Source organism: Scyliorhinus torazame, chromosome 3, assembly GCF_047496885.1.
Source record: "Scyliorhinus torazame isolate Kashiwa2021f chromosome 3, sScyTor2.1, whole genome shotgun sequence".
NCBI classification, from domain to species: Eukaryota; Metazoa; Chordata; class Chondrichthyes; order Carcharhiniformes; family Scyliorhinidae; genus Scyliorhinus; species Scyliorhinus torazame.
This window is the reverse complement of record NC_092709.1, coordinates 1,064,789-1,090,275: the sequence shown is the minus strand read 5'-3', so window position 1 is coordinate 1,090,275 and position 25,487 is coordinate 1,064,789. Positions and strand designations below refer to the sequence as shown.

At 57.6% G+C, this 25,487-nt stretch overlaps 1 protein-coding gene across 2 annotated transcripts in view; it reads right to left on the bottom strand.

Annotated features, from left to right (window-relative positions):
* LOC140408242 (polycomb group RING finger protein 3) overlaps positions 1-6,929 on the bottom strand; it is a 942,343-nt gene extending 935,414 nt beyond the window's left edge. The window contains exon 1 of one of the 2 annotated variants that reach the window (XM_072495182.1): positions 6,807-6,929. In XM_072495182.1, the coding sequence (XP_072351283.1) occupies positions 6,807-6,854 (48 nt within the window). In that variant the 5' untranslated portion in view covers positions 6,855-6,929. The remainder of the gene's footprint in view (positions 1-6,806) is intronic. The other variant, XM_072495180.1, reaches the window with a different exon arrangement.
* Positions 6,930-25,487: the final 18,558 nt, after the last annotated feature.

The window sequence follows — 25,487 nt, the reverse complement described above, 5'->3', positions numbered from 1 at the left end:
GGAGAGAGCGAGGGGGGGAACGGAGAGAGCGAGGGGGGGAACGGAGAGAGCGAGGGGGGGAACGGAGAGAGCGAGGGGGGAACGGAGAGAGCGAGGGGGGGAACGGAGAGAGCGAGGGGGGGAACGGAGAGAGCGAGGGGGGGAACGGAGAGAGCGAGGGGACGCGGAACGGAGAGAGCGAGGGGGGGAACGGAGAGAGCGAGGGGGGGAACGGAGAGAGCGAGGGGGGGAACGGAGAGAGCGAGGGGGGGAACGGAGAGAGCGAGGGGGGAACGGAGAGAGCGAGGGGGGGAACGGAGAGAGCGAGGGGGGGAACGGAGAGAGCGAGGGGGGAACGGAGAGAGCGAGGGGGGGAACGAGAGAGCGAGGGGGGGAACGGAGAGAGCGAGGGGGGGAACGGAGAGAGCGAGGGGGGGAACGGGAGAGAGCGAGGGGGGGAACGGAGAGAGCGAGGGGGGGGAACGGAGAGAGCGAGGGGGGGAACGGAGAGAGCGAGGGGGGGAACGGAGAGAGCGAGAGGGGGGGAACGGAGAGAGCGAGGGGGGGAACGGAGAGAGCGAGGGGGGGAACGGAGAGAGCGAGGGGGGGAACGGAGAGAGCGAGGGGGGAACGGAGAGAGCGAGGGGGGAGGGAACGGAGAGAGCGAGGGGGGGGAACGGAGAGAGCGAGGGGGGGAACGGAGAGAGCGAGGGGGGGAACGGAGAGAGCGAGGGGGAACGAGAGAGCGAGGGGGGAACGGAGAGAGCGAGGGGGGGAACGGAGAGAGCGAGGGGGGGAACGGAGAGAGCGAGGGGGGAACGGAGAGAGCGAGGGGGGGAACGGAGAGAGCGAGGGGGGGAACGGAGAGAGCGAGGGGGGGAACGGAGAGAGCGAGGGGGGGGAACGGAGAGAGCGAGGGGGGGAACGGAGAGAGCGAGGGGGGAACGGAGAGAGCGAGGGGGGGAACGGAGAGAGCGAGGGGGGAACGGAGAGAGCGAGGGGGGGAACGGAGAGAGCGAGGGGGGGAACGGAGAGAGCGAGGGGGGGAACGGAGAGAGCGAGGGGGGGAACGGAGAGAGCGAGGGGGGGAACGGAGAGAGCGAGGGGGGGAACGGAGAGAGCGAGGGGGGGAACGGAGAGAGCGAGGGGGGGAACGGAGAGAGCGAGGGGGGGAACGGAGAGAGCGAGGGGGGGAACGGAGAGAGCGAGGGGGAACGGAGAGAGCGAGGGGGGGAACGGAGAGAGCGAGGGGGGGAACGGAGAGAGCGAGGGGGGGAACGGAGAGAGCGAGGGGGGGAACGGAGAGAGCGAGGGGGGGAACGAGAGAGCGAGGGGGGGAACGGAGAGAGCGAGGGGGGGAACGGAGAGGAGCGAGGGGGGGAACGGAGAGAGCGAGGGGGGGGAACGGAGAGAGCGAGGGGGGGAACGGAGAGAGCGAGGGGGGGAACGGAGAGAGCGAGGGGGGGAACGGAGAGAGCGAGGGGGGGAACGGAGAGAGCGAGGGGGGGAACGGAGAGAGCGAGGGGGGGAACGGAGAGAGCGAGGGGGGAACGGAGAGAGCGAGGGGGGAACGGAGAGAGCGAGGGGGGGAACGGAGAGAGCGAGGGGGGGGGGAACGGAGAGAGCGAGGGGGGGAACGGAGAGAGCGAGGGGGGGAACGGAGAGAGCGAGGGGGGGAACGGAGAGAGCGAGGGGGGGGAACGGAGAGAGCGAGGGGGGGAACGGAGAGAGCGAGGGGGGAACGGAGAGAGCGAGGGGGGGAACGGAGAGAGCGAGGGGGGAACGGAGAGAGCGAGGGGGGGAACGGAGAGAGCGAGGGGGGGAACGGAGAGAGCGAGGGGGGAACGGAGAGAGCGAGGGGGGGAACGGAGAGAGCGAGGGGGGGAACGGAGAGAGCGAGGGGGGGAACGGAGAGAGCGAGGGGGGGAACGGAGAGAGCGAGGGGGGGGAACGGAGAGAGCGAGGGGGGGAACGGAGAGAGCGAGGGGGGGGGAACGGAGAGAGCGAGGGGGGGGAACGGAGAGAGCGAGGGGGGGGAACGGAGAGAGCGAGGGGGGGAACGGAGAGAGCGAGGGGGGGGAACGGAGAGAGCGAGGGGGGGGGGAACGGAGAGAGCGAGGGGCGAGGGGGAACGGAGAGAGCAGGGGAACGAGAGAGCGAGGGGGGGGAACGGAGAGAGCGAGGGGGGGAACGGAGAGAGCGAGGGGGGGGAACGGAGAGAGCGAGGGGGGGAACGGAGAGAGCGAGGGGGGGGAACGGAGAGAGCGAGGGGGGGGAACGGAGAGAGCGAGGGGGGGGAACGGAGAGAGCGAGGGGGGGGAACGGAGAGAGCGAGGGGGGGAACGGAGAGAGCGAGGGGGGGAACGAGAGAGCGAGGGGGGGGAACGGAGAGAGCGAGGGGGGAACGGAGAGAGCGAGGGGGGGAACGGAGAGAGCGACGCGAGGGGGGGAACGGAGAGAGCGAGGGGGGGGAACGGAGAGAGCGAGGGGGGGGGAACGGAGAGAGCGAGGGGGGGGAACGGAGAGAGCGAGGGGGGGAACGGAGAGAGCGAGGGGGGGGAACGGAGAGAGCGAGGGGGGGAACGGAGAGCGAGGGGGGGAACGGAGAGCGAGGGGGGGAACGGAGAGCGAGGGGGGGGAACGAGAGAGCGAGGGGGGGAACGGAGAGCGAGGGGGGGAACGAGAGAGCGAGGGTGGGGAACGGAGAGCGAGGGGGGGAACGGAGAGCGAGGGGGGGAACGGAGAGAGCGAGGGGGGGAACGGAGAGCGAGGGGGGAACGGAGAGCGAGGGGGGGAACTGAGAGCACCTCGCACACCTGTCTTCTACCCCGAAAAATGTGCTCATCCTAGCCGCTGTCATGTGTGCCCGGTGGACTACCTTAAATTGTATCAGGCTAAGCCTGGCACATGATGAGGATGTATTAACCGTGCTTAGGGCATCAGCCCTTAGACCTGCCTCTATCTCTTCTCCGAGCTCGTCCTCCCACTTGCCCTTGAGCTCCTCCATCGGAGTTTCCTCCGCCTCCGAAAGCTCCTGGTAATTATTCGATTCCTTCCCCCTCTCCCACCCAGGTACTGGAAACTACTCTATCCTGTATCCCCCGTGGCGTCAGCAGCGGAAAGGCCGGCACCTCTTTTCTCAGAAAGTCTCGCACCTGCAAATACCGAAACCCATTCCCTGCTGGCAATTCAAATTTATCCCCCAAGGCTTTCAAGCTGGGCAAACTCCCATCTATAAATACATCCCCCATCCTCCTAATTCCTGTCCTTTGCCATCCCTGGAACCCACCAACCAGCCTACCCGGTACAAACCGATGGTTATTATTAATCGGGGTCCAAATCGATGCTCCCTCCACTCTCTTATATCTCCTCCATTGCCCCAGGTTCTCAGAGTCGCCACTACCACCGGACTTGTGGCGTATCGGGCCGGCGAGAACGGAAGAGGTGCCGATATCAGTGCTCCCAAACTGGTGTCTTTACATGACGCTGCCTCCATCCGCTCCCATACCGACCCCTCCCCCATTACCCACTTCCTAATCATGGCTATATTATCCCCCCCAGTAGTAATTGCAGAACTTCGGCAGCGCCAACCCACCCTCCCCCCGACTGCACTCCAGCAACACTTTCTTCACTCGCGTGTTTTTACGCCCACACAAAGCCCAAAATAATCTTATTCACCCGCTTGAAAAAGGCCTTAGGGATGAAGATGGGGAGGCACTGAAAGACAAACAGAAATCTGGGGAGGACCGTCATTTTCACGGTCTGTACCCCTCCCCGCCAGTGATAGCGGCAGCATGTCCCATCTCTTAAAGTCCCCTTTGATTTGTTCTACCAGCCGGGATAGGTTCAACTTGTGCAGTGTCTCTCATTCCCGGACCATCTGGATTCCCAGATACCGAAAGCTATGGCCAGAGCAAACAGTAACGGGGAGAGGGGGCACCCTTGCCTTGTCCCTCGGTGTAGTTTAAAATACCCTGACCTCAGCCAGTCCGTACGCACACTCGCTACTGGTGCCTGATAGAGCAACCGCACCCAGTCAATAAAGCCCTCACCAAACCCAAACCTTCCCAGCGCCTCCCACAGCTAATCCCACTCCACCCGATCAAAAGCATTCTCCACATCCATCACTACCATCACCTCCATCTCCCTTCCTTCCAAGGGCATCATAATAACATTTAAAGGCCTTCGAACATTGGCCTTGAGTTGGCTGCACTTTACAAATCCAGTCTGGTCTTCCCCTATCACCCCCGGGACACATTCCTCTATCCGGGCCAGTATTTTAGCCAGCAGTTTAGCGTCCACATTCAATAGAGAAATCGACATGTATGACCCACATTGCTCCGGATCCTCCTCCCGTTTGAGGATCAATGAAATCGAGGCCTGCGACATTGTTCGGGGGAGGACTCCCTTGTCTTGTGCTTCATTAAATATCCTCACCAGCAGTGAAACTTATTATAGAATTCCACCGGGTAGCCATCAGGAGAGGGTGGGTGGGGGGGGGGGGGGGGGGGGGGAGAAGAGGGTGGGTTGGGGGGGGGAGAAGAGGGGGTGGGGGGGGGAGAAGAGGGGGTGGGGGGGGGGGAGAAGAGGGGGTGGGGGGGGGAGAAGAGGGGGTGGGGGGGGGGAGAAGAGGGGGTGGGGGGGGGAGAAGAGGGGGGTGGGGGGGGGGAGAAGAGGGGGTGGGGGGGGGGAGAAGAGGGGGTGGGGGGGGGGAGAAGAGGGGGTGGGGGGGGGAGAAGAGGGGGTGGGGGGGGGGAGAAGAGGGGGTGGGGGGGGGAGAAGAGGGGGTGGGGGGGGGGGAGAAGAGGGGGTGGGGGGGGGGAGAAGAGGGGGTGGGGGGGGGGAGAAGAGGGGGTGGGGGGGGGGAGAAGAGGGGGTGGGGGGGGGGGAGAAGAGGGGGTGGGGGGGGGGGGAGAAGAGGGGGTGGGGGGGGGGAGAAGAGGGGGTGGGGGGGGGGAGAAGAGGGGGTGGGGGGGGGAGAAGAGGGGGTGGGGGGGGGGAGAAGAGGGGGTGGGGGGGGGAGAAGAGGGGGTGGGGGGGGGAGAAGAGGGGGTGGGGGGGGGAGAAGAGGGGGTGGGGGGGGGAGAAGAGGGGGTGGGGGGGGGAGAAGAGGGGGTGGGGGGGGGAGAAGAGGGGGGGTGGGGGGGGGGGAGAAGAGGGGGGTGGGGGGGGAGAAGAGGGGGTGGGGGGGGAGAAGAGGGGGTGGGGGGGGAGAAGAGGGGGTGGGGGGGGAGAAGAGGGGGTGGGGGGGGAGAAGAGGGGGTGGGGGGGGAGAAGAGGGGGTGGGGGGGGAGAAGAGGGGGGTGGGGGGGAGAAGAGGGGGTGGGGGGGAGAAGAGGGGGTGGGGGGGGAGAAGAGGGGGTGGGGGGGGAGAAGAGGGGTGGGGGGGGGAGAAGAGGGGGTGGGGGGGGAGAAGAGGGGGTGGGGGGGGAGAAGAGGGGGTGGGGGGGGAGAAGAGGGGGTGGGGGGGGAGAAGAGGGGGGTGGGGGGGGAGAAGGGGGGTGGGGGGGAGAGAGAGGGGGTGGGGGGGGAGAAGAGGGGGTGGGGGGGAGAAGAGGGGGTGGGGGGGAGAAGAGGGGGTGGGGGGGGGAGAAGAGGGGGTGGGGGGGGAGAAGAGGGGGTGGGGGGGGAGAAGAGGGGGTGGGGGGGAGAAGAGGGTGGGGGGGGGAGAAGAGGGGGTGGGGGGGGAGAAGAGGGGGTGGGGGGGGAGAAGAGGGGGTGGGGGGGGAGAAGAGGGGGTGGGGGGGGAGAAGAGGGGGTGGGGGGGGAGAAGAGGGGGTGGGGGGGGAGAAGAGGGGGTGGGGGGGGAGAAGAGGGGGTGGGGGGGAGAAGAGGGGGTGGGGGGGGAGAAGAGGGGGTGGGGGGGGGAGAAGAGGGGGTGGGGGGGGGAGAAGAGGGGGTGGGGGGGGAGAAGAGGGGGTGGGGGGGGAGAAGAGGGGGGTGGGGGGGGAGAAGAGGGGGTGGGGGGGAGAAGAGGGGGTGGGGGGGGAGAAGAGGGGGTGGGGGGGGGAGAAGAGGGGGTGGGGGGGGAGAAGAGGGGGTGGGGGGGGAGAAGAGGGGGTGGGGGGGGAGAAGAGGGGGTGGGGGGGGAGAAGAGGGGGTGGGGGGGGAGAAGAGGGGGTGGGGGGGAGAAGAGGGGGGTGGGGGGGAGAAGAGGGGGTGGGGGGGGAGAAGAGGGGTGGGGGGGAGAAGAGGGGGTGGGGGGGAGAAGAGGGGGTGGGGGGGGAGAAGAGGGGGTGGGGGGGGAGAAGAGGGGGTGGGGGGGAGAAGAGGGGGTGGGGGGGGGAGAAGAGGGGGTGGGGGGGGGAGAAGAGGGGGTGGGGGGGGAGAAGAGGGGGTGGGGGGGGAGAAGAGGGGGTGGGGGGGAGAAGAGGGGTGGGGGGGGAGAAGAGGGGGGTGGGGGGGGAGAAGAGGGGTGGGGGGGGAGAGAGGGGGTGGGGGGGAGAAGAGGGGGTGGGGGGGGAGAAGAGGGGGGTGGGGGGGGAGAAGAGGGGGGTGGGGGGGGAGAAGAGGGGGTGGGGGGGGAGAAGTGGGGGGGGGGGAGAGAGGGTGGTGGGGGGGGAGAGAGGGGGTGGGGGGGGAGAAGAGGGGGTGGGGGGGGGAAGAGGGGGTGGGGGGGGAGAAGAGGGGTGGGGGGGAGAAGAGGGGGTGGGGGTGCGAGAGGGGGGTGGGGGGAGAAGAGGGGGTGGGGGGGATGCGAGAGGGGGTGGGGGGGGGGTAATGGGAGAAGGGGGGTCCCCGCTGGCCCGGGTGCGGGCCTCTCTCTCTACAAAGGGATCCCACTGTTCTCTCCCCCCCGGTCTCGGCCTCCGCTCCTCTCCCCTCACCTGTCTCCGCGGCGCTGCGAGGCTGAGGTGCGGCGGGCTCGGACTCATTGATGGACAACCCGCCGCCGCGCTCCCCGTGACGTCAGCAGCCTGCGACACCTTGCACCAACGTCATCAGCACGCACCCGTTCACCGACTGCACATGCGCACTGAGGTGTGAAAACCACGTGCCCCAGAGAGAGAGAGAGAAGGTGGGAATGGAGAGACTGAGAAAATGGAGAGAGGGAGGTAATGGAGTGAATGAGGGAATGGAGTGAATGAAGAGTGAGGGATTGGAGAGACTGAGGGGATGGCGAGAGAAAGGGAATGGAGAGAAGGAAGAGAGGAGGAATGGAGAGAGAGGGAATGGAGAGAGGGAGGGAATGGAGAGGGGAGGGAGGGAATGGAGAGGGGAGGGAATGGAGAGAGTGAGGGAGGGAATGGAGAGGGAAAGGGAATGGAGAGAGTGAGGGAGCGAATGGAGAGGGAAAGGGAATGGAGAGAGTGAGGGAGCGAATGGAGAGAATGAGGGAATGGAGAGAGAGGGAATGGAGAGAGAGGGAATGGAGAAGGGGAGGGAATGGAGAGAGGGAATGGAGAGAGAGGGAATGGAGAGGGGGGAATGGAGAAGGGGAGGGAATGGAGAGGGGGGAATGGAGAGAGAGGGAATGGAGAGGGGGGAATGGAGAGAGGGAATGGAGGCAGAGGTAATGGAGAGAGTGAGGGAATGGAGAGAGGGAGGGAATGGAGAGAGTGAGGGAATGGAGAGAGTGAGGGAATGGAGAGAGAGAGGGAATGGAGAGAGAGGGAATGGAGAGAATGAGGGAATGGAGAGAGAGAGGGAATGGAGAGTGAGGAAATGGAGAGAGAGAGGGAATGGAAAGAACATAAGAACTAGGAACAGGAGTCGGCCACCTGGCCCCTCGAGCCTGCTCCACCATTCAATCAGATCATGGCTGATCTTTTGTGGACTCAGCTCCACTTTCCGGCCCGAACACCACAAACCTTTATTCTTCAAAAAGCCTCCGGGTGAACCCGACCATTGACCCTCTTAAGGCGAACTTTATTTTCTCGAGACTGAGAAACCCAGCCATGTCACTAACCCAGATCTCTACACTCAGGGGCTTCGAGTCCCTCCACATTAACAAGATCCATCTCCGAGCTACCAGGGAGGCAAAGGCTAAGAGGTCGGCCTCTTTCACCCCCTGAACTCCCGGATCTTCCGACACTCCAAAGACCGCTACCTCCGGATTCGGCACCACCTATATTTTTAGTACCGTGGACAATGCCTGAGCAAAACCCTCTAAGCTTTGGGCATGCCCAAAACATGTGGACATGATTTGCTGGGCTTCCCGCGCACCTCGCACACCTGTCCTCTACCCCGACTAATTTGCTCATCCTAGCCGCTGTCATGTGTGCCCGGTGGACTACCTTAAATTGTATCAGGCTAAGCCTGGCGCATGATGAGGATGTATTAACCGTGCTTAGGTCATCCGCCCTTAAACCTGCCTCTATCTCTCCTCCGAGCTCGTCCTCCCACTTGCCCTTGAGCTCCTCCACCGGAGTTGCCTCCGCCTCCGAAAGCTCCTGGTAATTATCCATTATCTTCCCCTCTCCCACCCAGGTACTGGAAACTACTCTATCCTGTATCCCCCGTGGCGTCAGCAGCGGAAAGGCCGGCACCTGTTTTCTCAGAAAGTCTCGCACCTGCAAATACCGAAACCCATTCCCTGCTGGCAATTCAAATTTATCCCCCAAGGCTTTCAAGCTGGGGAAACTCCCATCTATAAATACATCCCCCATCCTCCTAATTCCTGTCCTTTGCCATCCCTGGAACCCACCAACCAGCCTACCCGGTACAAACCGATGGTTATTATTAATCGGGGTCCAAATCGATGCTCCCTCCACTCTCTTATATCTCCTCCATTGCCCCCAGATTCTCAGAGTCGCCACTACCACCGGACTTGTGGCGTATCGGGCCGGCGAGAACGGAAGAGGTGCCGATATCAGTGCTCCCAAACTGGTGTCTTTACATGACGCTGCCTCCATCCGCTCCCATACCGACCCCTCCCCCATTATCCACTTCCTAATCATGGCTATATTATCCCCCCCAGTAGTAATTGCAGAAGTTCGGCAGCGCCAACCCACCCTCCCCCCGACTGCACTCCAGCAACACTTTCTTCACTCGCGGGGTTTTACTCGCCCACACAAAGCCTGAAATAATCTTATTCACCCGCTTGAAAAGGGCCTTGGGGATGAAGATGGGGAGGCACTGAAAGACAAACAGAAATCTGGGGAGGACCTCCCCCCCCCGCCAGTGACAGCGGGAGCATGTCCCATCTCTTAAAGTCCCCTTCCATTTATTCTACCAGCCGGGATAGGTTTAACTTGTGCACTGCCTCCCATTCCCGGACCACCTGGATTCCCAGATACCGAAAGCTCTTTCCTACCATTCTAAGCAGCAGCTCTCCCAGTCTCTTCTCCTGCCCTCTTGCCTGGATCGCGAACATCTCGCTTTTCCCCATGTTCAATTTATACCCCGAAAAACTGCCAAATTTCCCCAAGATTCGCATTACTTCCCCCATCCCCTCCAACAGATCTGAAATATACAAGAGCAGGTCATCTACGTAAAGCAAGACCCGGTGCTCCGCGCCCCCCCCCCCCCCATCCGAACCAGCCCTTTCCAGTTCCTGGAGGCTCTTAACGCCATGGTCAATGGTTCTATGGCCAGAGCAAACAGTAATGGGGAGAGGGGGCACCCTGGCCTCGTCCCTCGGTGTAGTTTCAAGTACCCCGACCTCAGCCGGTTCATACGCACACTCGCTACTGGTGTCTGATAGAGCAACTACACCCAGTCAATAAAGCCCTCACCAAACCCAAACCTTCCCAGTGCTTCCCACAGCTAATCCCACTCCACCCGATCAAAAGCGTTCTCCACACCCATCACTACCATCACCTCCATCTCCCTTCCTTCCAAGGGCATCATAATAACATTTAAAAGCCTTCGAACATTGGCCTTGAGTTGTCTGCCCTTTACAAATCCTGCCTGGTCTTCCCCTATCACCCCCGGGACACAGTCCTCTGTCCTTGTGACCAGTATTTTAGCCAGCAGTTTAGCATCCACATTCAATAGAGAAATCGGCCTGTATGACCCGCATTGCTCCAGATTCGTCTCCCGTTTCAGGATCAATGAAATCGAGGCCTGCGACATTGTTGGGGGGAGGACTCCCTTCTCTCTTGCTTCATTAAATGTCCTCACCAGCAGTAGGCTCAATATCTTTGAAACTTCTTATAGAATTCCACCGGGTAGCCGTCATGCCCCGGGGCCTTGCCCGACTGCAGCCCCTTCATTATTTCCTCAATCTCAATTGGGGCTCCCAGCCCCTCCACCAGGTCCTCATCTACCCTCGGAAGCCTCAACAGTTGCAAAACTCCCTCATCCCCTCCACCCCAGCCGGGGGTTCCGACTCATATAATTTACTCTAAAAGTCCTAAAACACCTCATTCACCCCCGCTGGGTCCAGGACAGTATTCCCGTCTCTACTCTTTACTTTACCTATCTCCCTGGTCCCTCTCTTTTCCTGAGCTGGTGCGCCAACATTCTGCTTGCCTTTTCCCCGTACTCATAAATCGCCCCCCTTGCCTTCCTCAACTGTTCCACCGCTTTCCCTGTGGTCAACAGCCCAAACTCTGCCTGTAATCTCCGTTGCTCCCTCAGTAGCCCCATGTCCAGGGCCTCCGAGTATTTCCTGTCCACCTGGAGTATCTCCTCCACTAACCTGTCCCTCTCAGCCCGTTCCACCTTTTCTCTGTGGGCCCATATCGAGATTAGTTCCCCTCTGACCACTGCCTTCAGAGCTTCCCAAACCGTCGCTGCGGAGACCGCCCCCGTATCATTTGTTTCCAGGTAGTTCTGGATGGACTTGTTAACCCGCCCACAGATCGCTTCGTCCGCTAGCAACCCCACATCCAGTCTCCACAGCGGACGTTGCCCTCTCTCCACACTAACCCATAGATGCACCCAGTGCGGGGCATGATCCGACACTGCGATTGCCGAGTACTCAATATCCACCACCTTCGGTATTAGCGCCCTGTGTGGTAAACCACTGTATTGTATTGTATTGTTGTACTGTTACATGCCTGGGCTTGTCCCTGCTGGCTCCACCTGTGGCTCCTCCCCTCGGGCTCATGTATAAAGGTGGCTGGTCTCCGCCTCTGATTCAGTTCGGGATCAGAGGCCAGGAGGCTTTCTGTTTAGTGTATTAAAGCCTCAGTTATGTTCACCACTCGTTGTGTGTTCATTGATGGCGTATCAATTTAATAAACTAAACATCTAATATGAATTCGTCACTCAAGCCTGATCGCCTGGAGCTGGACCCACAAGCAGCCGACGCCACTGCAACATTCGAGCACTGGCTAAGCTGCTTCAAAGTGTACCTCGGATCCTTCACCGGAGACTTCACCGACCTCCAGAAGAAGCAGATCCTCCACGCACGGGTGAGCCCACAAGTCTTTCTCCTCATCAGGGACGTCCTCTCGTATACGGAGGCAATGATGCTGCTGAAGGGACAATATGTTAAGTCTGTGAACGAGGTGTATGCTCGGCACCTTCTTGCCACGAGACGACAATGCCCTGGGGAATCACTAGCAGAATTCCTGCTTGCCTTGCGGGTACTCTGCCGGAAATGTGACTGCCAGGCGGTATCGGCTACGCAACACGCGGAGCTGTTGGCCAGGGACGATTATGTCGCAGGCATGAAATCAAATTATATCCGCCAACGATTGCTAGAAGGGGGTACACTCGGCCTCCCAGAGACAGTGCAACTCTCAAACTCGCTGGAGGTGGCCTCCCAGAACATGGAGGCCTACACCTCCAACCGCGCGGCACCCTCGTGGGCGCCACCATCATCCGACTCAAGTGCGGCGCAAGCCTGTGCCGCGCAGCAGCCCGCCAACGCCGGAAGCCCAAAGTGCTACTTTTGCGGCCAGGGTAATCATCCCAGACAACGCTGCCCTGCACGGAACGCGACTTGCAGAGGGTGTGGGAGGAAGGGCCACTTTGCGAAAGCCTGCCAGGCCCGATCTCCCCCTAAATCTTCTAGGCCCAGCAGCGCTGCCTGTGGGTGCCACCTCCAGCTGCCGCGCCACCCGCCATGTGCGACCCGTGGGCGCCGCCATCTTCGATTTCAGCCGCCACATGCGACCCATGGGGGCCGCCATCTTTAACGCCATTTTGTGCTTCCCCCGCCACGCAGGGGCCGCCATCTTTGACACCATCTCCGATGCCACCCGCTACACGCGACCCATGGGGGCCGCCATCTTGGGACCACTCTGCAGCCTCCCGGGAGCCCTGCTCACCCGACCGTACTCTGGCCGCCGCTATCTCCGACCAGCCTATCCATTACCTTCCGAAGCTCGCCTCCATCACGCTCGACCAGTCCTGGCCTCATCACCTCACTAAATCTACGATGACCGTCCGGATCAACGGGTACGCGACAGCCTGCCTTTTCAACTCCGGGAGCACAGACAGCTTCATACATCCAGATACGGTAAGGCGCTGCTCCCTCCCAATCTTACCCACGACCCAGAAAATCTCCCTGGCTTCCGGATCACATGCAGTAGAAATCCAGGGGTACTGTGTCGCGACCCTTACAGTAGAAGACTTAGAGTACACTAACTTCAAACTCTACGTCCTTCCCCATCTCTGCGCTGCCCTATTACTGGGGCTCGACTTCCAGTGCCACCTCCAGAGCCTTACTTTAAAGTTCAACGGACCCCTGCCCCCCTCACCGTCTGTAGCCTCGCGACCTTTAAGGTCACCCCACCCTCGCTCTTTGCTAACCTCACCCCGGACTGTAAGCCCGTCGCTACTAGGAGCAGACGATACAGTGCCCGGGATAGGACCTTTATCAGGTCGGAGGTCCAGCGACTCCTATTGCGGCTAGTACAGCCCCTGGAGAGCCCAAGTGGTGGCCGTCAAGACGGTAGAAGCACCGGATGGTTATCGACTACAGTCAGACCATCAACTGGTACACGCAGCTCGATGCGTACCCTGCATACCTGACATGGCCAATCAGATTGCGCAGTATCGAGTCTTCTCCACAGTTGACTTGAAGTCCGCATACCACCAGCTCCCTGACCGCCCGGAGGACCGCCAATACACTGCCTTCGAGGCAGATGGCCGCCTCTACCACTTCCTCAGGGTCCCCTTCGCCGTCACCAATGGGGTCTCGGTCTTCCAACGGGAAATGGACCGAATGGTCGACCAGTACGGGCTGTGGGCCACGTTCCCGTACTTAGATAATGTCTCCATCTGCGGCCATGACCAGCAGGACCATGACGAAAACCTCCGGCACTTCCTCCACACCGCTAAACTCCTGAACCTCACCTACAATAGGGGCTGTTTAGCACAGGGCTAAATCGCTGGCTTTGAAAGCAGGCCAGCAGCACGGTTCGATTCCCGTAACAGCCTCCCCGAACAGGCGCCGGAATGTGGTGACTAGGGGCTTTTCACAGTAACTTCATTGAAGCCTACTTGTGACAATAAGCGATTTTCATAAAGAAAAATGCGTTTTCCGCACAACCCGCCTCGCCATCCTTGGCTACGTTGTGGAAAACGGAGTCCGAGGGCCCGACCGCATGCGCCCTCTCCTGGAACTCCCCCTGCCCCAAGGCCCTGAAGAGATGCCTGGGGTTCGTCTCCTACTATGCCCAGTGGGTCCCTAAATATGCGGACAAGACCCGTCCATTTATTACATCCACCATTTTTCCCCTGACGGCTGAGGCCTGTCTGGCCTTCAACCGCATCAAGGCAGATATTGCCAAAGCCGCGATGCATGCTGTGGACGAGTCCATTCCATTCCAAGTGGACAGCGATGCGTCGGACTTTACTCTGGCCGCTACCCTCAACCAGGCGGGCAGGCCCGTGGCTTTCTTCTCCCGTACCCTCCAGGGCTCCGAAATTCGACACTCCTCTGTCAAAAAGGAGTCCCAAGCCATTGTTGAAGCTGTGCGACATGGAGAACTGGAGTTGGAAGAACTTCGGATCATTCGGGAGGCAGAAGGGGTCATAGATAGCAGCTTCAGGTAATTAGTTACACCAAAGATTGGAGATAGGTGGGTAACTGTAAGAGGGACTGGGAAAAAACAGTCAGTGCAGGGATCCCCTGCGGTCGTTCCCCTGAGAAACAAGTATACCGCTTTGGATACTTGTGGGGGGGACGACTTACCAGGGGTAAGCCATGGGGTACGGGCCTCTGGCACGGAGTCTGTCCCTGTTGCTCAGAAGGGAAGGGGGGAGAGGAGCAGAGCATTAGTAATTGGGGACTCTATAGTCAGGGGCACAGATAGGAGATTTTGTGGGAGCGTGAGAGACTCACGTTTGGTATGTTGCCTCCCAGGTGCAAGGGTATGTGATGTCTCGGATCGTGTTTTCCGGGTCCTTAGGGGGGAGGGGGAGCAGCCCCAAGTCGTGGTCCACATTGGCACTAACGACATAGGTAGGAAAGGGGACAAGGATGTCAGGCAGGCTTTCAGGGAGCTAGGATGGAAGCTCAGAACTAGAACAAACAGAGTTGTTATCTCTGGGTTGTTGCCCGTGCCACGTGATAGTGAGATGGGGAATAGGGAGAGAGAGCATTTAAACATGTGGCTACAGGGATGGTGCAGGCGGGAGGGATTCAGATTTCTGGATAACTGGGGCTCTTTCTGGGGAAGGTGGGACCTCTACAGACAGGATGGTCTACATCTGAACCTGAGGGGCACAAATATCCTGGGGGGGAGATTTGTTAGTGCTCTTTGGGGGGGTTTAAACTAATGCAGCAGGGGCATGGGAACCTGGATTGTAGTTTTAGGGTAAGGGAGAATGAGAGTATAGAGGTCAGGAGCACAGATTTGACGTCGCAGGAGGGGGCATGTGTTCAGGTAGGTGGTTTGAAGTGTGTCTACTTCAATGCCAGGAGTATACGAAACAAGGTAGGGGAACTGGCAGCATGGGTTGGTACCTGGGACTTCGATGTTGTGGCCATTTCGGAGACATGGATAGAGCAGGGACAGGAATGGATGTTGCAGGTTCCGGGGTTTAGGTGTTTTAGTAAGCTCAGAGAAGGAGGCAAAAGAGGGGGAGGTGTGGCGCTGCTAATCAAGAGCAGTATTACGGTGGCGGAGAGGATGCTAGATGGGGACTCTTCTTCCGAGGTAGTATGGGCTGAAGTTAGAAACAGGAAAGGAGAGGTCACCCTGTTGGGAGTTTTTTATAGGCCTCCTAATAGTTCTAGGGATGTAGAGGAAAGGATGGCGAAGATGATTCTGGATATGAGCGAAAGTAGCAGGGTAGTTATTATGGGAGACTTTAACTTTCCAAATATTGACTGGAAAAGATATAGTTTGAGTACAATAGATGGGTCGTTTTTTGTACAGTGTGTGCAGGAGGGTTTCCTGAAACAATATGTTAACAGGCCAACAAGAGGCGAGGCCACGTTGGATTTGGTTTTGGGTAATGAACCAGGCCAGGTGTTGGATTTGGAGGTAGGAGAGCACTTTGGGGACAGTGACCACAATTCGGTGACGTTTACGTTAATGATGGAAAGGGATAAGTATACACCGCAGGGCAAGAGTTATAGCTGGGTGAAGGGCAATTATGATGCCATTAGACGTGACTTGGGGGGGATAAGGTGGAGAAGTAGGCTGCAAGTGTTGGGCACACTGGATAAGTGGGGCTTGTTCAAGGATCAGCTACTGCGTGTTCTTGATAAGTATGTACCGGCCAGACAGGGAGGAAGGCGTCGAGCGAGGGAACCGTGGTTTACCAAGGAAGTGGAATCTCTTGTTAAGAGGAAGAAGGAGGCCTATGTGAAGATGAAGTGTGAAGTTTCGGTTGGGGCGATGGATAGTTACAAGGTAGCGAGGAAGGATCTAAAGAGAGAGCTAAGACGAGCAAGGAGGGGACATGAGAAGTATTTGGCAGGAAGGATCAAGGAAAACCCAAAAGCTTTCTATAGGTATGTCAGGAATAAGCGAATGACTAGGGAAAGAGTAGGACCAGTCAAGGACAGGGATGGGAAATTGTGTGTGGAGTCTGAAGAGATAGGCGAGATACTAAATGAATATTTTTCGTCAGTATTCACTCAGGAAAAAGATAATGTTGTGGAGGAGAATGCTGAGCCCCAGGCTAATAGAATAGATGGCATTGAGGTACGTAGGGAAGAGGTGTTGGCAATTCTGGACAGGCTGAAAATAGATAAGTCCCCGGGACCTGATGGGATTTATCCTAGGATTCTCTGGGAGGCCAGGGAAGAGATTGCTGGACCTTTGGCTTTGATTTTTATGTCATCATTGGCTACAGGAATAGTGCCAGAGGACTGGAGGACAGCAAATGTGGTCCCTTTGTTCAAAAAGGGGAGCAGAGACAACCCCGGCAACTATAGACCGGTGAGCCTCACGTCTGTAGTGGGTAAAGTCTTGGAGGGGATTATAAGAGACAAGATTTATAATCATCTAGATAGGAATAATATGATCAGGGATAGTCAGCATGGCTTTGTGAAGGGTAGGTCATGCCTCACAAACCTTATTGAGTTCTTTGAGAAGGTGACTGAACAGGTAGACGCGGGTAGAGCAGTTGATGTGGTGTATATGGATTTCAGCAAAGCGTTTGATAAGGTTCCCCACGGTAGGCTATTGCAAAAAATACGGAGGCTGGGGATTGAGGGTGATTTAGAGATGTGGATCAGAAATTGGCTAGCTGAAAGAAGACAGAGGGTGGTGGTTGATGGGAAATGTTCAGAATGGAGTACAGTCACAAGTGGAGTACCACAAGGATCTGTTCTGGGGCCGTTGCTGTTTGTCATTTTTATCAATGACCTAGAGGAAAGCGCAGAAGGGTGGGTGAGTAAATTTGCAGACGATACTAAAGTCGGTGGTGTTGTCGATAGTGTGGAAGGATGTAGCAGGTTACAGAGGGATATAGATAAGCTGCAGAGCTGGGCTGAGAGGTGGCAAATGGAGTTTAATATAGAGAAGTGTGAGGTGATTCACTTTGGAAGGAATAACAGGAATGCGGAATATTTGGCGAATGGTAAAGTTCTTGAAAGTGTGGATGAGCAGAGGGATCTAGGTGTCCATGTACATAGATCCCTGAAAGTTGCCACCCAGGTTGATAGGGTTGTGAAGAAGGCCTATGGAGTGTTGGCCTTTATTGGTAGAGGGATTGAGATCCGGAGTCATGAGGTCATGTTGCAGCTGTACAGAACTCTGGTACGGCCGCATTTGGAGTATTGCGTACAGTTCTGGTCACCGCATTATAGGAAGGACGTGGAGGCTTTGGAACGGGTGCAGAGGAGATTTACCAGGATGTTGCCTGGTATGGAGGGAAAATCTTATGAGGAAAGGCTGATGGACTTGAGGTTGTTTTCGTTGGAGAGAAGAAGGTTAAGAGGAGACTTAATAGAGGCATACAAAATGATCAGGGGGTTGGATAGGGTGGACAGTGAGAGCCTTCTCCCGCAGATGGAAATGGCTGGCACGAGGGGACATAGCTTTAAACTGAGGGGTAATAGATATAGGACAGAGGTCAGAGGTAGGTTCTTTACGCAAAGAGTAGTGAGGCCGTGGAATGCCCTACCTGCTACAGTGGTGAACTCGCCAACATTGAGGGCATTTAAAAGTTTATTGGATAAACATATGGATGATAATGGCATAGTGTAGGTTAGATGGCTTTTGTTTCGGTGCAACATCGTGGGCCGATGGGCCTGTACTGCGCTGTATTGTTCTATGTTCTATGACATTGGAGGCGTTACCTGGCTGGCAGGCCATTCACTCTCCTCACTGACCAGCGGTCGGTTGCCTTCATGTTTAACAATGCGCAGCGGGACTTCCGGTTGCGGCGATGCGGAGCACAGCCGCACGATTCGGCAGCTCCCGCGGTTACGGACTTTCGGGCTCTCCAGAGGAGCCCCAACGGGAAATTTTTGAAGATGTTCCATGTGGGAAAGTGAGAGTGAGGTCCCCCTTCACTGTATATGGAACGGACAAGAAGTGAAACGGCTAAAAAAGCGGCATTGGAGCAGCGAGAAAAGCGAGGGAAGAAAAACAAAATGGTGGCGGCCGGAGACAAAGTGGAAGGCGCGCCGGAGCTGCAAGGGTTTATCAAGCGCTGTTTTGAGGAGCTGCGGAAAGAGATTGCTGTCGGCGATTGAAGAATTAGGGATGACCCAGAAGACCCACGAGGTAAAGATCCAGGAGGTGCAGAAAAAAGTTAATGAGAACGAGGATGAGATCTTGGGCCTGGCGGTGAGAGTGGAGGCGCACGAGGCGCTGCACAAAAGGTGGGCGTGAAGATTCGAAGACCTGGAGAACAGGTCGAGGAGAATCTTCGGATCCTGGGTCTCCCTGAAGGAGTGGAGGGGGCCGATGCCGGGGCATATGCGAGCACGTGCTCGAGTTGCTGATGGGTGTGGAGGCCCCTCCGAGGCCTCTGAAGCTGGATGGGGCACATCGTGTGCTGGCGAGGAGGCCCAAGGCTAACGAGCCGCCAAGGGCGTTTGTGGTGAGGTTTCACCGGTTCACGGACAGAGAGAGGGTCTTGAAATGGGCCAAGAAAGAGCGGAGCAGCAGCTGGGAGAATGTGGAGATCCGAATATACCCGGAGTGGAGCACGAAGGTTGCAAAGAGGAGAGCGGGTTTCAACCGGGCCAAGGCGGTGCTGGACCGGAAAGGAGTGAGATTCGGAATGCTGCAGCCAGCGCGATTGTGGGTCACATACAAGGAGCAACACCACTATTTTGAAACGCCTGAGGAGGCTTGGACCTTTATTCAAACTGAAAAGTTGGACTCAAACTGAAGGTTTGTGAGGGCGGGGGAATGTTCGATGTTTGTTGCACTCAGGGTGTTAATCACGCGCAGGAAATATTCCACGGGTTGGGTGATGGATGGGGATGGGGAAAGGGACCGGGTGAGAAGACCGTACGAGACGGTGGGCGCTGGTGGGAGAGGAGGCTCGCGGATGAGGGAAATGAGACAAGGCTGCGACAGGAGCTGTGCCAGAGGGGGCGGGGCAGGCTTAGGAAAGCGCGGGCTTTTTCCCACGCTGGGGAAGGACGGAGGTGGGGGGAATGGAGGAACGCACACTGATTGGGAGATTCCCACACGGGGGGGTCAATGGGACGGCGGGGGAAGCCGGGGTCAGCAGGAGTCAGCTGACTTACGGGAGTGCTATGGGGGGAGCAAAAGAGCTAGACATGGGTCTAGCGGGGGGGTGGGGGGGGGGGGTAAATAGGGTTGCTGCTGCACTGGCCGAGGGGGAATTGGACACAGAAGAGGTGGTCGGGGCGGGAGTCCCCCGTCTGGGGGACTGGAGGATGAGGGCGGTGCGGGCACGGGACTGGCCTAGAAAAGGGGATGGCTAGTCAGCGGGGGGGGTGGGAGGCCCCCCAATCCGGCTGATAACGTGGAATGTGAGGGGCCTGAACAGGCCGGTAAAGAGCGTCCGAGTGTTTGCGCACTTAAAGTGACTGAAGGCAGACGTGGTCATGCTCCAGGAGACACATTTGAAGGTGGCGGACCAGGTCAGGTTAAGAAAGGGGTGGGTAGGACAGGTATTCCATGCGGGGCTGGATGCGAAGAACAGAGGGGTGGTAATATTGGTGGGGAAGCGGGTGTCGTTTGAGGCCAAGAATATCGTAGTGGACAATGGAGGTCGATACGTGATGGTGAGCGGTAAGTTGCAGGGGACGTGGGTGGTATTGGTAAATGTATACGCCCCGAACTGGGATGATGCCGGATTCATGAAGCGCATGTTGGGGCGCATTCCGGACCTGGAGGTAGGAAGCTTGATAATGGGTGGGGATTTTAATACGGTGTTGGACCCAGCACTGGATCGCTCCAGATCTAGGACCGGAAAGAGGCCGATGCGGCCAAGGTGCTTTGGGGGTTTATGGATCAGATGGGGGGAGTGGACCCATGGAGGTTTGCCAGGCCGCAGGCCAGGGAATTTTCTTTTTTCTCCCACGTGCACAAAGCACCAGATAGATTTTTTTGTTCTGGGCAGGGCGCTGATCCCGAAAGTGGAGGGAACGGAGTATTCGGCCATAGCCATCTCAGACCACGCCCCGCACTGGGTGGAACTGGAGTTGGGAGAGGAGAGGGACCAATGCCCGTTGTGGTGGCTGGATGTGGGACTGCTGGCAGATGAGGCGGTGTGTGGGAGGGTGAGGGGGTGCATTGAAAGGTACTTGGAGGCCAATGACAACGGGGGGGTGGTATGGGAGGCGCTAAAGGCGGTGATCAGGGGAGAGCTAATCTCCATCAGGGCTCATAGGGAGAAGATAGAGGGCATGGAAAGGGAGAGGTTAGTGGGGGAGATCTTAAGAGTGGACAGGATATACGCAGAGGCCCCTGAAGAGGGACTACTTAGGGAAAGGCGACGTCTCCAGACGGAGTTCGACCTGTTGATCACAGGGAAGGCAGAGGCACAGTGGAGGAAAGCGCAGGGGGCGACGTATGAGTATGGGGAGAAGGCTAGTCGGATGCTGGCACACCAGCTCCGTAAGAGGATGGCAGCGAGGGAAATAGGTGGAGTCAAGGATGGAAGGGGAGCTACGGTGCGGAGTGCGACACAAGTAAATGAGGCATTCAAGGCCTTCTATGAGGAGCTGTACAGATCCCAGCCCCCAGCGGGGGAAGAGGGGATGCGACGATTCTTGGACCAACTGAGGTTCCCGAGGGTGGAGGAGCAGGCGGTGGCTGGTTTGGGGGCACCAATTGGATTGGAGGAGCTGATCAAAGATCTGGGGAGTATGCCGGCAGGGAAGGCCCCGGGACAGGACGGGTTCCCGGTTGAGTTCTATAGGAAGTACGTAGACCTGTTAGCCCCGTTGCTAGTGAGGACTTTTAATGAGGCAAGGGAGGGAGGGACCCTGCCCCCAACAATATCTGAGGCGACGATCTCTTTGATCCTGAAGCGGGACAAGGACCCACTGCAATGTGGGTCGTACAGGCCGATCTCGCTCCTTAACGTGGATGCTAAGTTGCTGGCAAAAGTGCTGGCTACGAGGATCGAGGACTGTGTCCCGGGAGTGATTCACGAGGACCAGACGGGATTTGTAAAGGGCAGGCAGCTAAACACCAATGTGCGGCGGCTCCTAAACATGATAATGATGCCATCGGTGGAGGGAGAGGCGGAGATAGTGGCGGCTATGGACGCGGAGAAGGCCTTTGACCGAGTAGAGTGGGAGTACCTCTGGGAAGTGCTGCGGAGGTTTGGGTTCGGGGGAGGGTTTATTAGTTGGGTTAAGCTCCTATACAGAGCCCCGGTGGCGAGTGTGGTTACGAATCGGCGGAGGTCGGAGTATTATCGGCTGTACCGTGGGACGAGGCAGGGGTGCCCCCTGTCCCCACCTGTTGTTTGCATTAGCAATTGAACCCTTGGCCATGTCATTAAGGGAGTCTAGGAAATGGAGGGGGGTGGTCCGAGGGGGAGAGGAGCATCGAGTGTCGCTTTATGCAGACGACCTGTTGCTGTATGTGACGGATCCAGTGGAGGGGATGGTGGATGTCATGCAGACTCAAAGGGAGTTTGGGGATTTTCCGGGCTATAAGCTTAATGAAGGGAAGAGTGAGCTTTTTGTAGTACAGTCAGGAAAGGGGGATGGACGATCTACCGCTGAGGAGGGCAGAGGGGAGCTTTCGGTACTTGGGGATCCAAATAGCTAGGAGTTGGGGGGCCCGACATAAACTTAATCTGACGAGGCTGGTGGAGCAGATGGAGGAGGAAATGAAAAATGAAATGAAATGAAAATCGCTTATTGTCACGAGTAGGCTTCAATGAAGTTACTGTGAAAAGCCCCTAGTCGCCACATTCCGGCGCCTGTTCGGGGAGGCTGGTACGGGAATCGAACCGTGTTGCTGGCCTGCCTTTGTCTGCTTTAAAAGCCAGCGATTTAGCCCAGTGTGCTCAACCAGCCCCGATCAAACCTCAAACGATGGGACATGTTGCCGCTCTCGCTAGCGGGTAGAGTGCAGTCGGCCAAAATGGTGGTCCTCCCGAGGTTTCTTTTTGTGTTCCAGTGCCTTCCAATTGTAATCACCAAGGCCTTTTTTTAGAGGGTAGGCAGGAGTATTATGGGTTTTGTGTGAGCGAATAAGACCCCGAGGGTAAGGAGAGGGGTTCTGGAGCGCAGTCGGGACAGAGGAGGGTTGGCGTTGCCGAATCTGGGTGGCTACTACTGGGCACCAAATGTGGCGATGATCCGTAAGTGGGAGAGGTTGGAGATGGCGTCCTGCAAGGAAACGAGCCTGGGGGCGCTGGTGACGGCACTGCTGCCGCTCTCGCCGACAAGGTACACCACGAGTCCGGTGGTGGCGGCAACGCTAAAGATCTGGGGCCAGTGGAGACGGCACAGGGGTGCGATGGGAGCCTCGGTGTGGTCCCCGATCAGGGGCAACCATCGGTTTGTCCCAGGGAGGATGGACGGGGGGTTTCAGAGCTGGCATCGGGCGGGGATTAGAAGAATGGGGGACCTGTTCATTGATGGGACGTTTGCGAGCCTAGGGGCACTGGAGGAGAAGTTTGAGTTACCCCCGGGAAATGCATTTAGATACATGCAGGTGAGGGCGTTTGTGAGGCGACAGGTGAGGGAATTCCCGTTGCTCCCGGCACAGGAAATTCAAGACAGGGTGATCTCGGGTGTATGGGTCGAGGAGGGCAAGGTGTCAGCAATATACCAGGAGATGAAAGAAGAGGGGGAGGCGTTGGTAGAGGAGCTGAAAGGTAAATGGGAGGAGGAGCTGGGGGAGGAGATTGAGGAGGGGCTATGGGCTGATGCCCTAAGTAGGGTTAATTCCTCTTCTTCGTGTGCCAGGCTTAGCCTGATACAATTTAAGGTGGTTCATAGAGCACACATCACGGGGGCGAGGCTGTGTCGGTTCTCTGGGGTAGAGGACAGATGTGGGAGGTGCTCAGGAAGTCCGGCAAACCATGTCCATATGTTTTGGTCATGCCCGGCACTGGAGGGGTTCTGGAGGGGAGTGGCGGGAACAATATCTAAGGTGGTGAAAGTCCGGGTCAAGCCAAGCTGGGGGCTAGCAATATTTGGAGTAGTGGACGAGCCGGGGAAAGAGGCCGGCATTCTGGCCATTGCATCCCAAGTAGCCCGGCGAAGGATCTTGCTAATGTGGAAGGAGGCGAAGCCCCCCAGCATGGAGGCCTGGATAAATGATATGGCTGGGTTTATCAAGTTGGAAAGGATAAAGTTTGCCTTGAGAGGGTCTGCGCAGGGGTTCTACAGGCGGTGGCAACCGTTCCTAGACTATCTCGCGGAGCGTTAGATGAAGGTCGGTCAGCAGCAGCAGAAACACAGGGTGGGGAGGGAGGATGTCTTGCGTGGGGGGGGGGAGGAGGGAGGGAGGGGGAAGGGGGAAGGGGGGTTTGTTTGGGGGGTATTTGAGCAAGAAAGTACATGAAGGATCTGGAAAACTGACATGTACGGGAGGAATCCAATGTACAAAGTTCTGTATCATATCGATTGCTATGTGCGCTTTCTTTCTTTTTGTTACGGGGGGGGGGGGGTTTGTAAGGGTGAAAAACTGTTAAAATTCTTAATAAATATATATTTTTTTAAAAACAATACACAGCGGGGCAAGATCAAGAACGACAAGATTCTGAGGTGGAGGATCGAGCTCTCCACCTATAATTACGATATCTTGTATCGACCTGGGAAGCTCAATTAGCCCCCAGATGCCCTCTCCCGGTACATGTGCCAGCGCACAAGTAGACCGGCTTCAGGCCCTTCACAATGACCTCTGTCACCCGGGGGTCACCCGTTTTTTTCACTTTATCAAGGCCCACAACATGCCTTACTTCATCGAGGAGGTCAGGACCATGACCAGGGACTGCCAGGTCTGCGCGGAGTGCAAACCGCACTTCTATTGGCCGGATAAAGCACACCTGGTAAAGGCCTTTTGCCCCTTTGAGCGTCTCAGCATCGACTTCAAAGGGCCCCTCCCCTCCACTGACTGTAACGTGTACTTCCTCAACATTGTTGGCGAAAGGGCTGCACGGTGGCGCAGTGGTTAGCACTGCTGCCTCACAATGCCAAAGTCCCAGGTTCGATCCCGGCCCTGGGTCACTGTCCATGTGGAGTTTGCACATTCTCCCCGTGTTTGCGTGGGTTTCGCCCCCACAACCCAAAAGATGTGCAGGCTAGGTGGATTGGCCACGCTAAATTGCCCCTTAATTGGAAAAAATGAATTGGGTACTCTAAATTTATTTTTAAAAAATATTGTTGACGAATACTCAAGATTCCCTTTTGCCATCCCATGCTCTGACATGACCTCTGCCGCCGTCATCAAGACCCTGCACAGTCTTTTCACCCCGTTCGGGTTCCCCACCTACATCCATTGCGATCGGGGTTCCTCCTTCATGAGCGACGAGTTGCATCAGTTCCAGCCCAGCAAGGGCATCACCTCCAGCAGGACGACCAGCTACAACCCCGGGGCAGCGGACAGGTGGAGAGGGACAACGCGACGGTCTGGAAGGCCCTCCTGGCCCTACGGTCTAGAAGTCTCCCTGTCTCCCACTGGCAGGAGGTCCTTCCCGATGCGCTCCACTCCATCCGATTTCGGCGGCGTGAGAACAGCTGGTGAGTGGTGAGTCAGTTTCAGCGGGAGCATTGCGGAAGGAGGTTGCTGGGAGGTAAGTCAACCTTTAAAAGCACTTGTCTTTGCAGGGGCAGGCCAGTCGATTTCGGCGGCGTGAGAACAGCTGGCTGGTTAGTCAATTTCAGCAGGAGCTGAGAATTTTTTTTTTTTTTTTTATTTTAAATTAGTTTTTTAGGCGGGAACAGGAAGTCGACCCGCGGACGTCTGGGAAGACCCTCCCCAATAAATTCTGGTGGAGAGGAAACCCGAGACACGACACGTGTAGTGTCTCCCACCCGCCCTCCTCCTCTAACCTAATAATAAAACCCATTGGTCTGAGGTAAGTACCATATTTTATTATATTATTATTATTTTTTAGCCAGATCTTGGTAGAAAGTTAGAGGAATGGCAGGGAAGGGAGTGCAATGTTCCTCCTGCAGGATGTTTGAGGTGAGGGATGCAGTTAGTGTCCCTGCTGATTTTACCTGCAGGAAGTGCTGCCATCTCCAGCTCCTCCAAGACCGAGTTAGGGAACTGGAGCTGGAGTTGGAAGAACTTCGGATCATTCGGGAGGCAGAAGAGGTCATAGATAGCAGCTTCAGGGAATTAGTTACACCAAAGATTGGAGATAGGTGGGTAACTGTAAGAGGGACTGGGAAAAAACAGTCAGTGCAGGGATCCCCTGCGGTCGTTCCCCTGAGAAACAAGTATACCGCTTTGGATACTTGTGGGGGGGACGACTTACCAGGGGTAAGCCATGGGGTACGGGCCTGTGGCACGGAGTCTGTCCCTGTTGCTCAGAAGGGAAGGGGGGAGAGGAGCAGAGCATTAGTAATTAGGGACTCTATAGTCAGGGGCACAGATAGGAGATTTTGTGGGAGCGTGAGAGACTCACGTTTGGTATGTTGCCTCCCAGGTGCAAGGGTACGTGATGTCTCGGATTTAAACACGTGGCTACAGGGATGGTGCAGGCGGGAGGGATTCAGATTTTTGGATAACTGGGGCTCTTTCTGGGGAAGGTGGGACCTCTGCAGACAGGATGGTCTACATCTGAACCTGAGGGGCACAAAT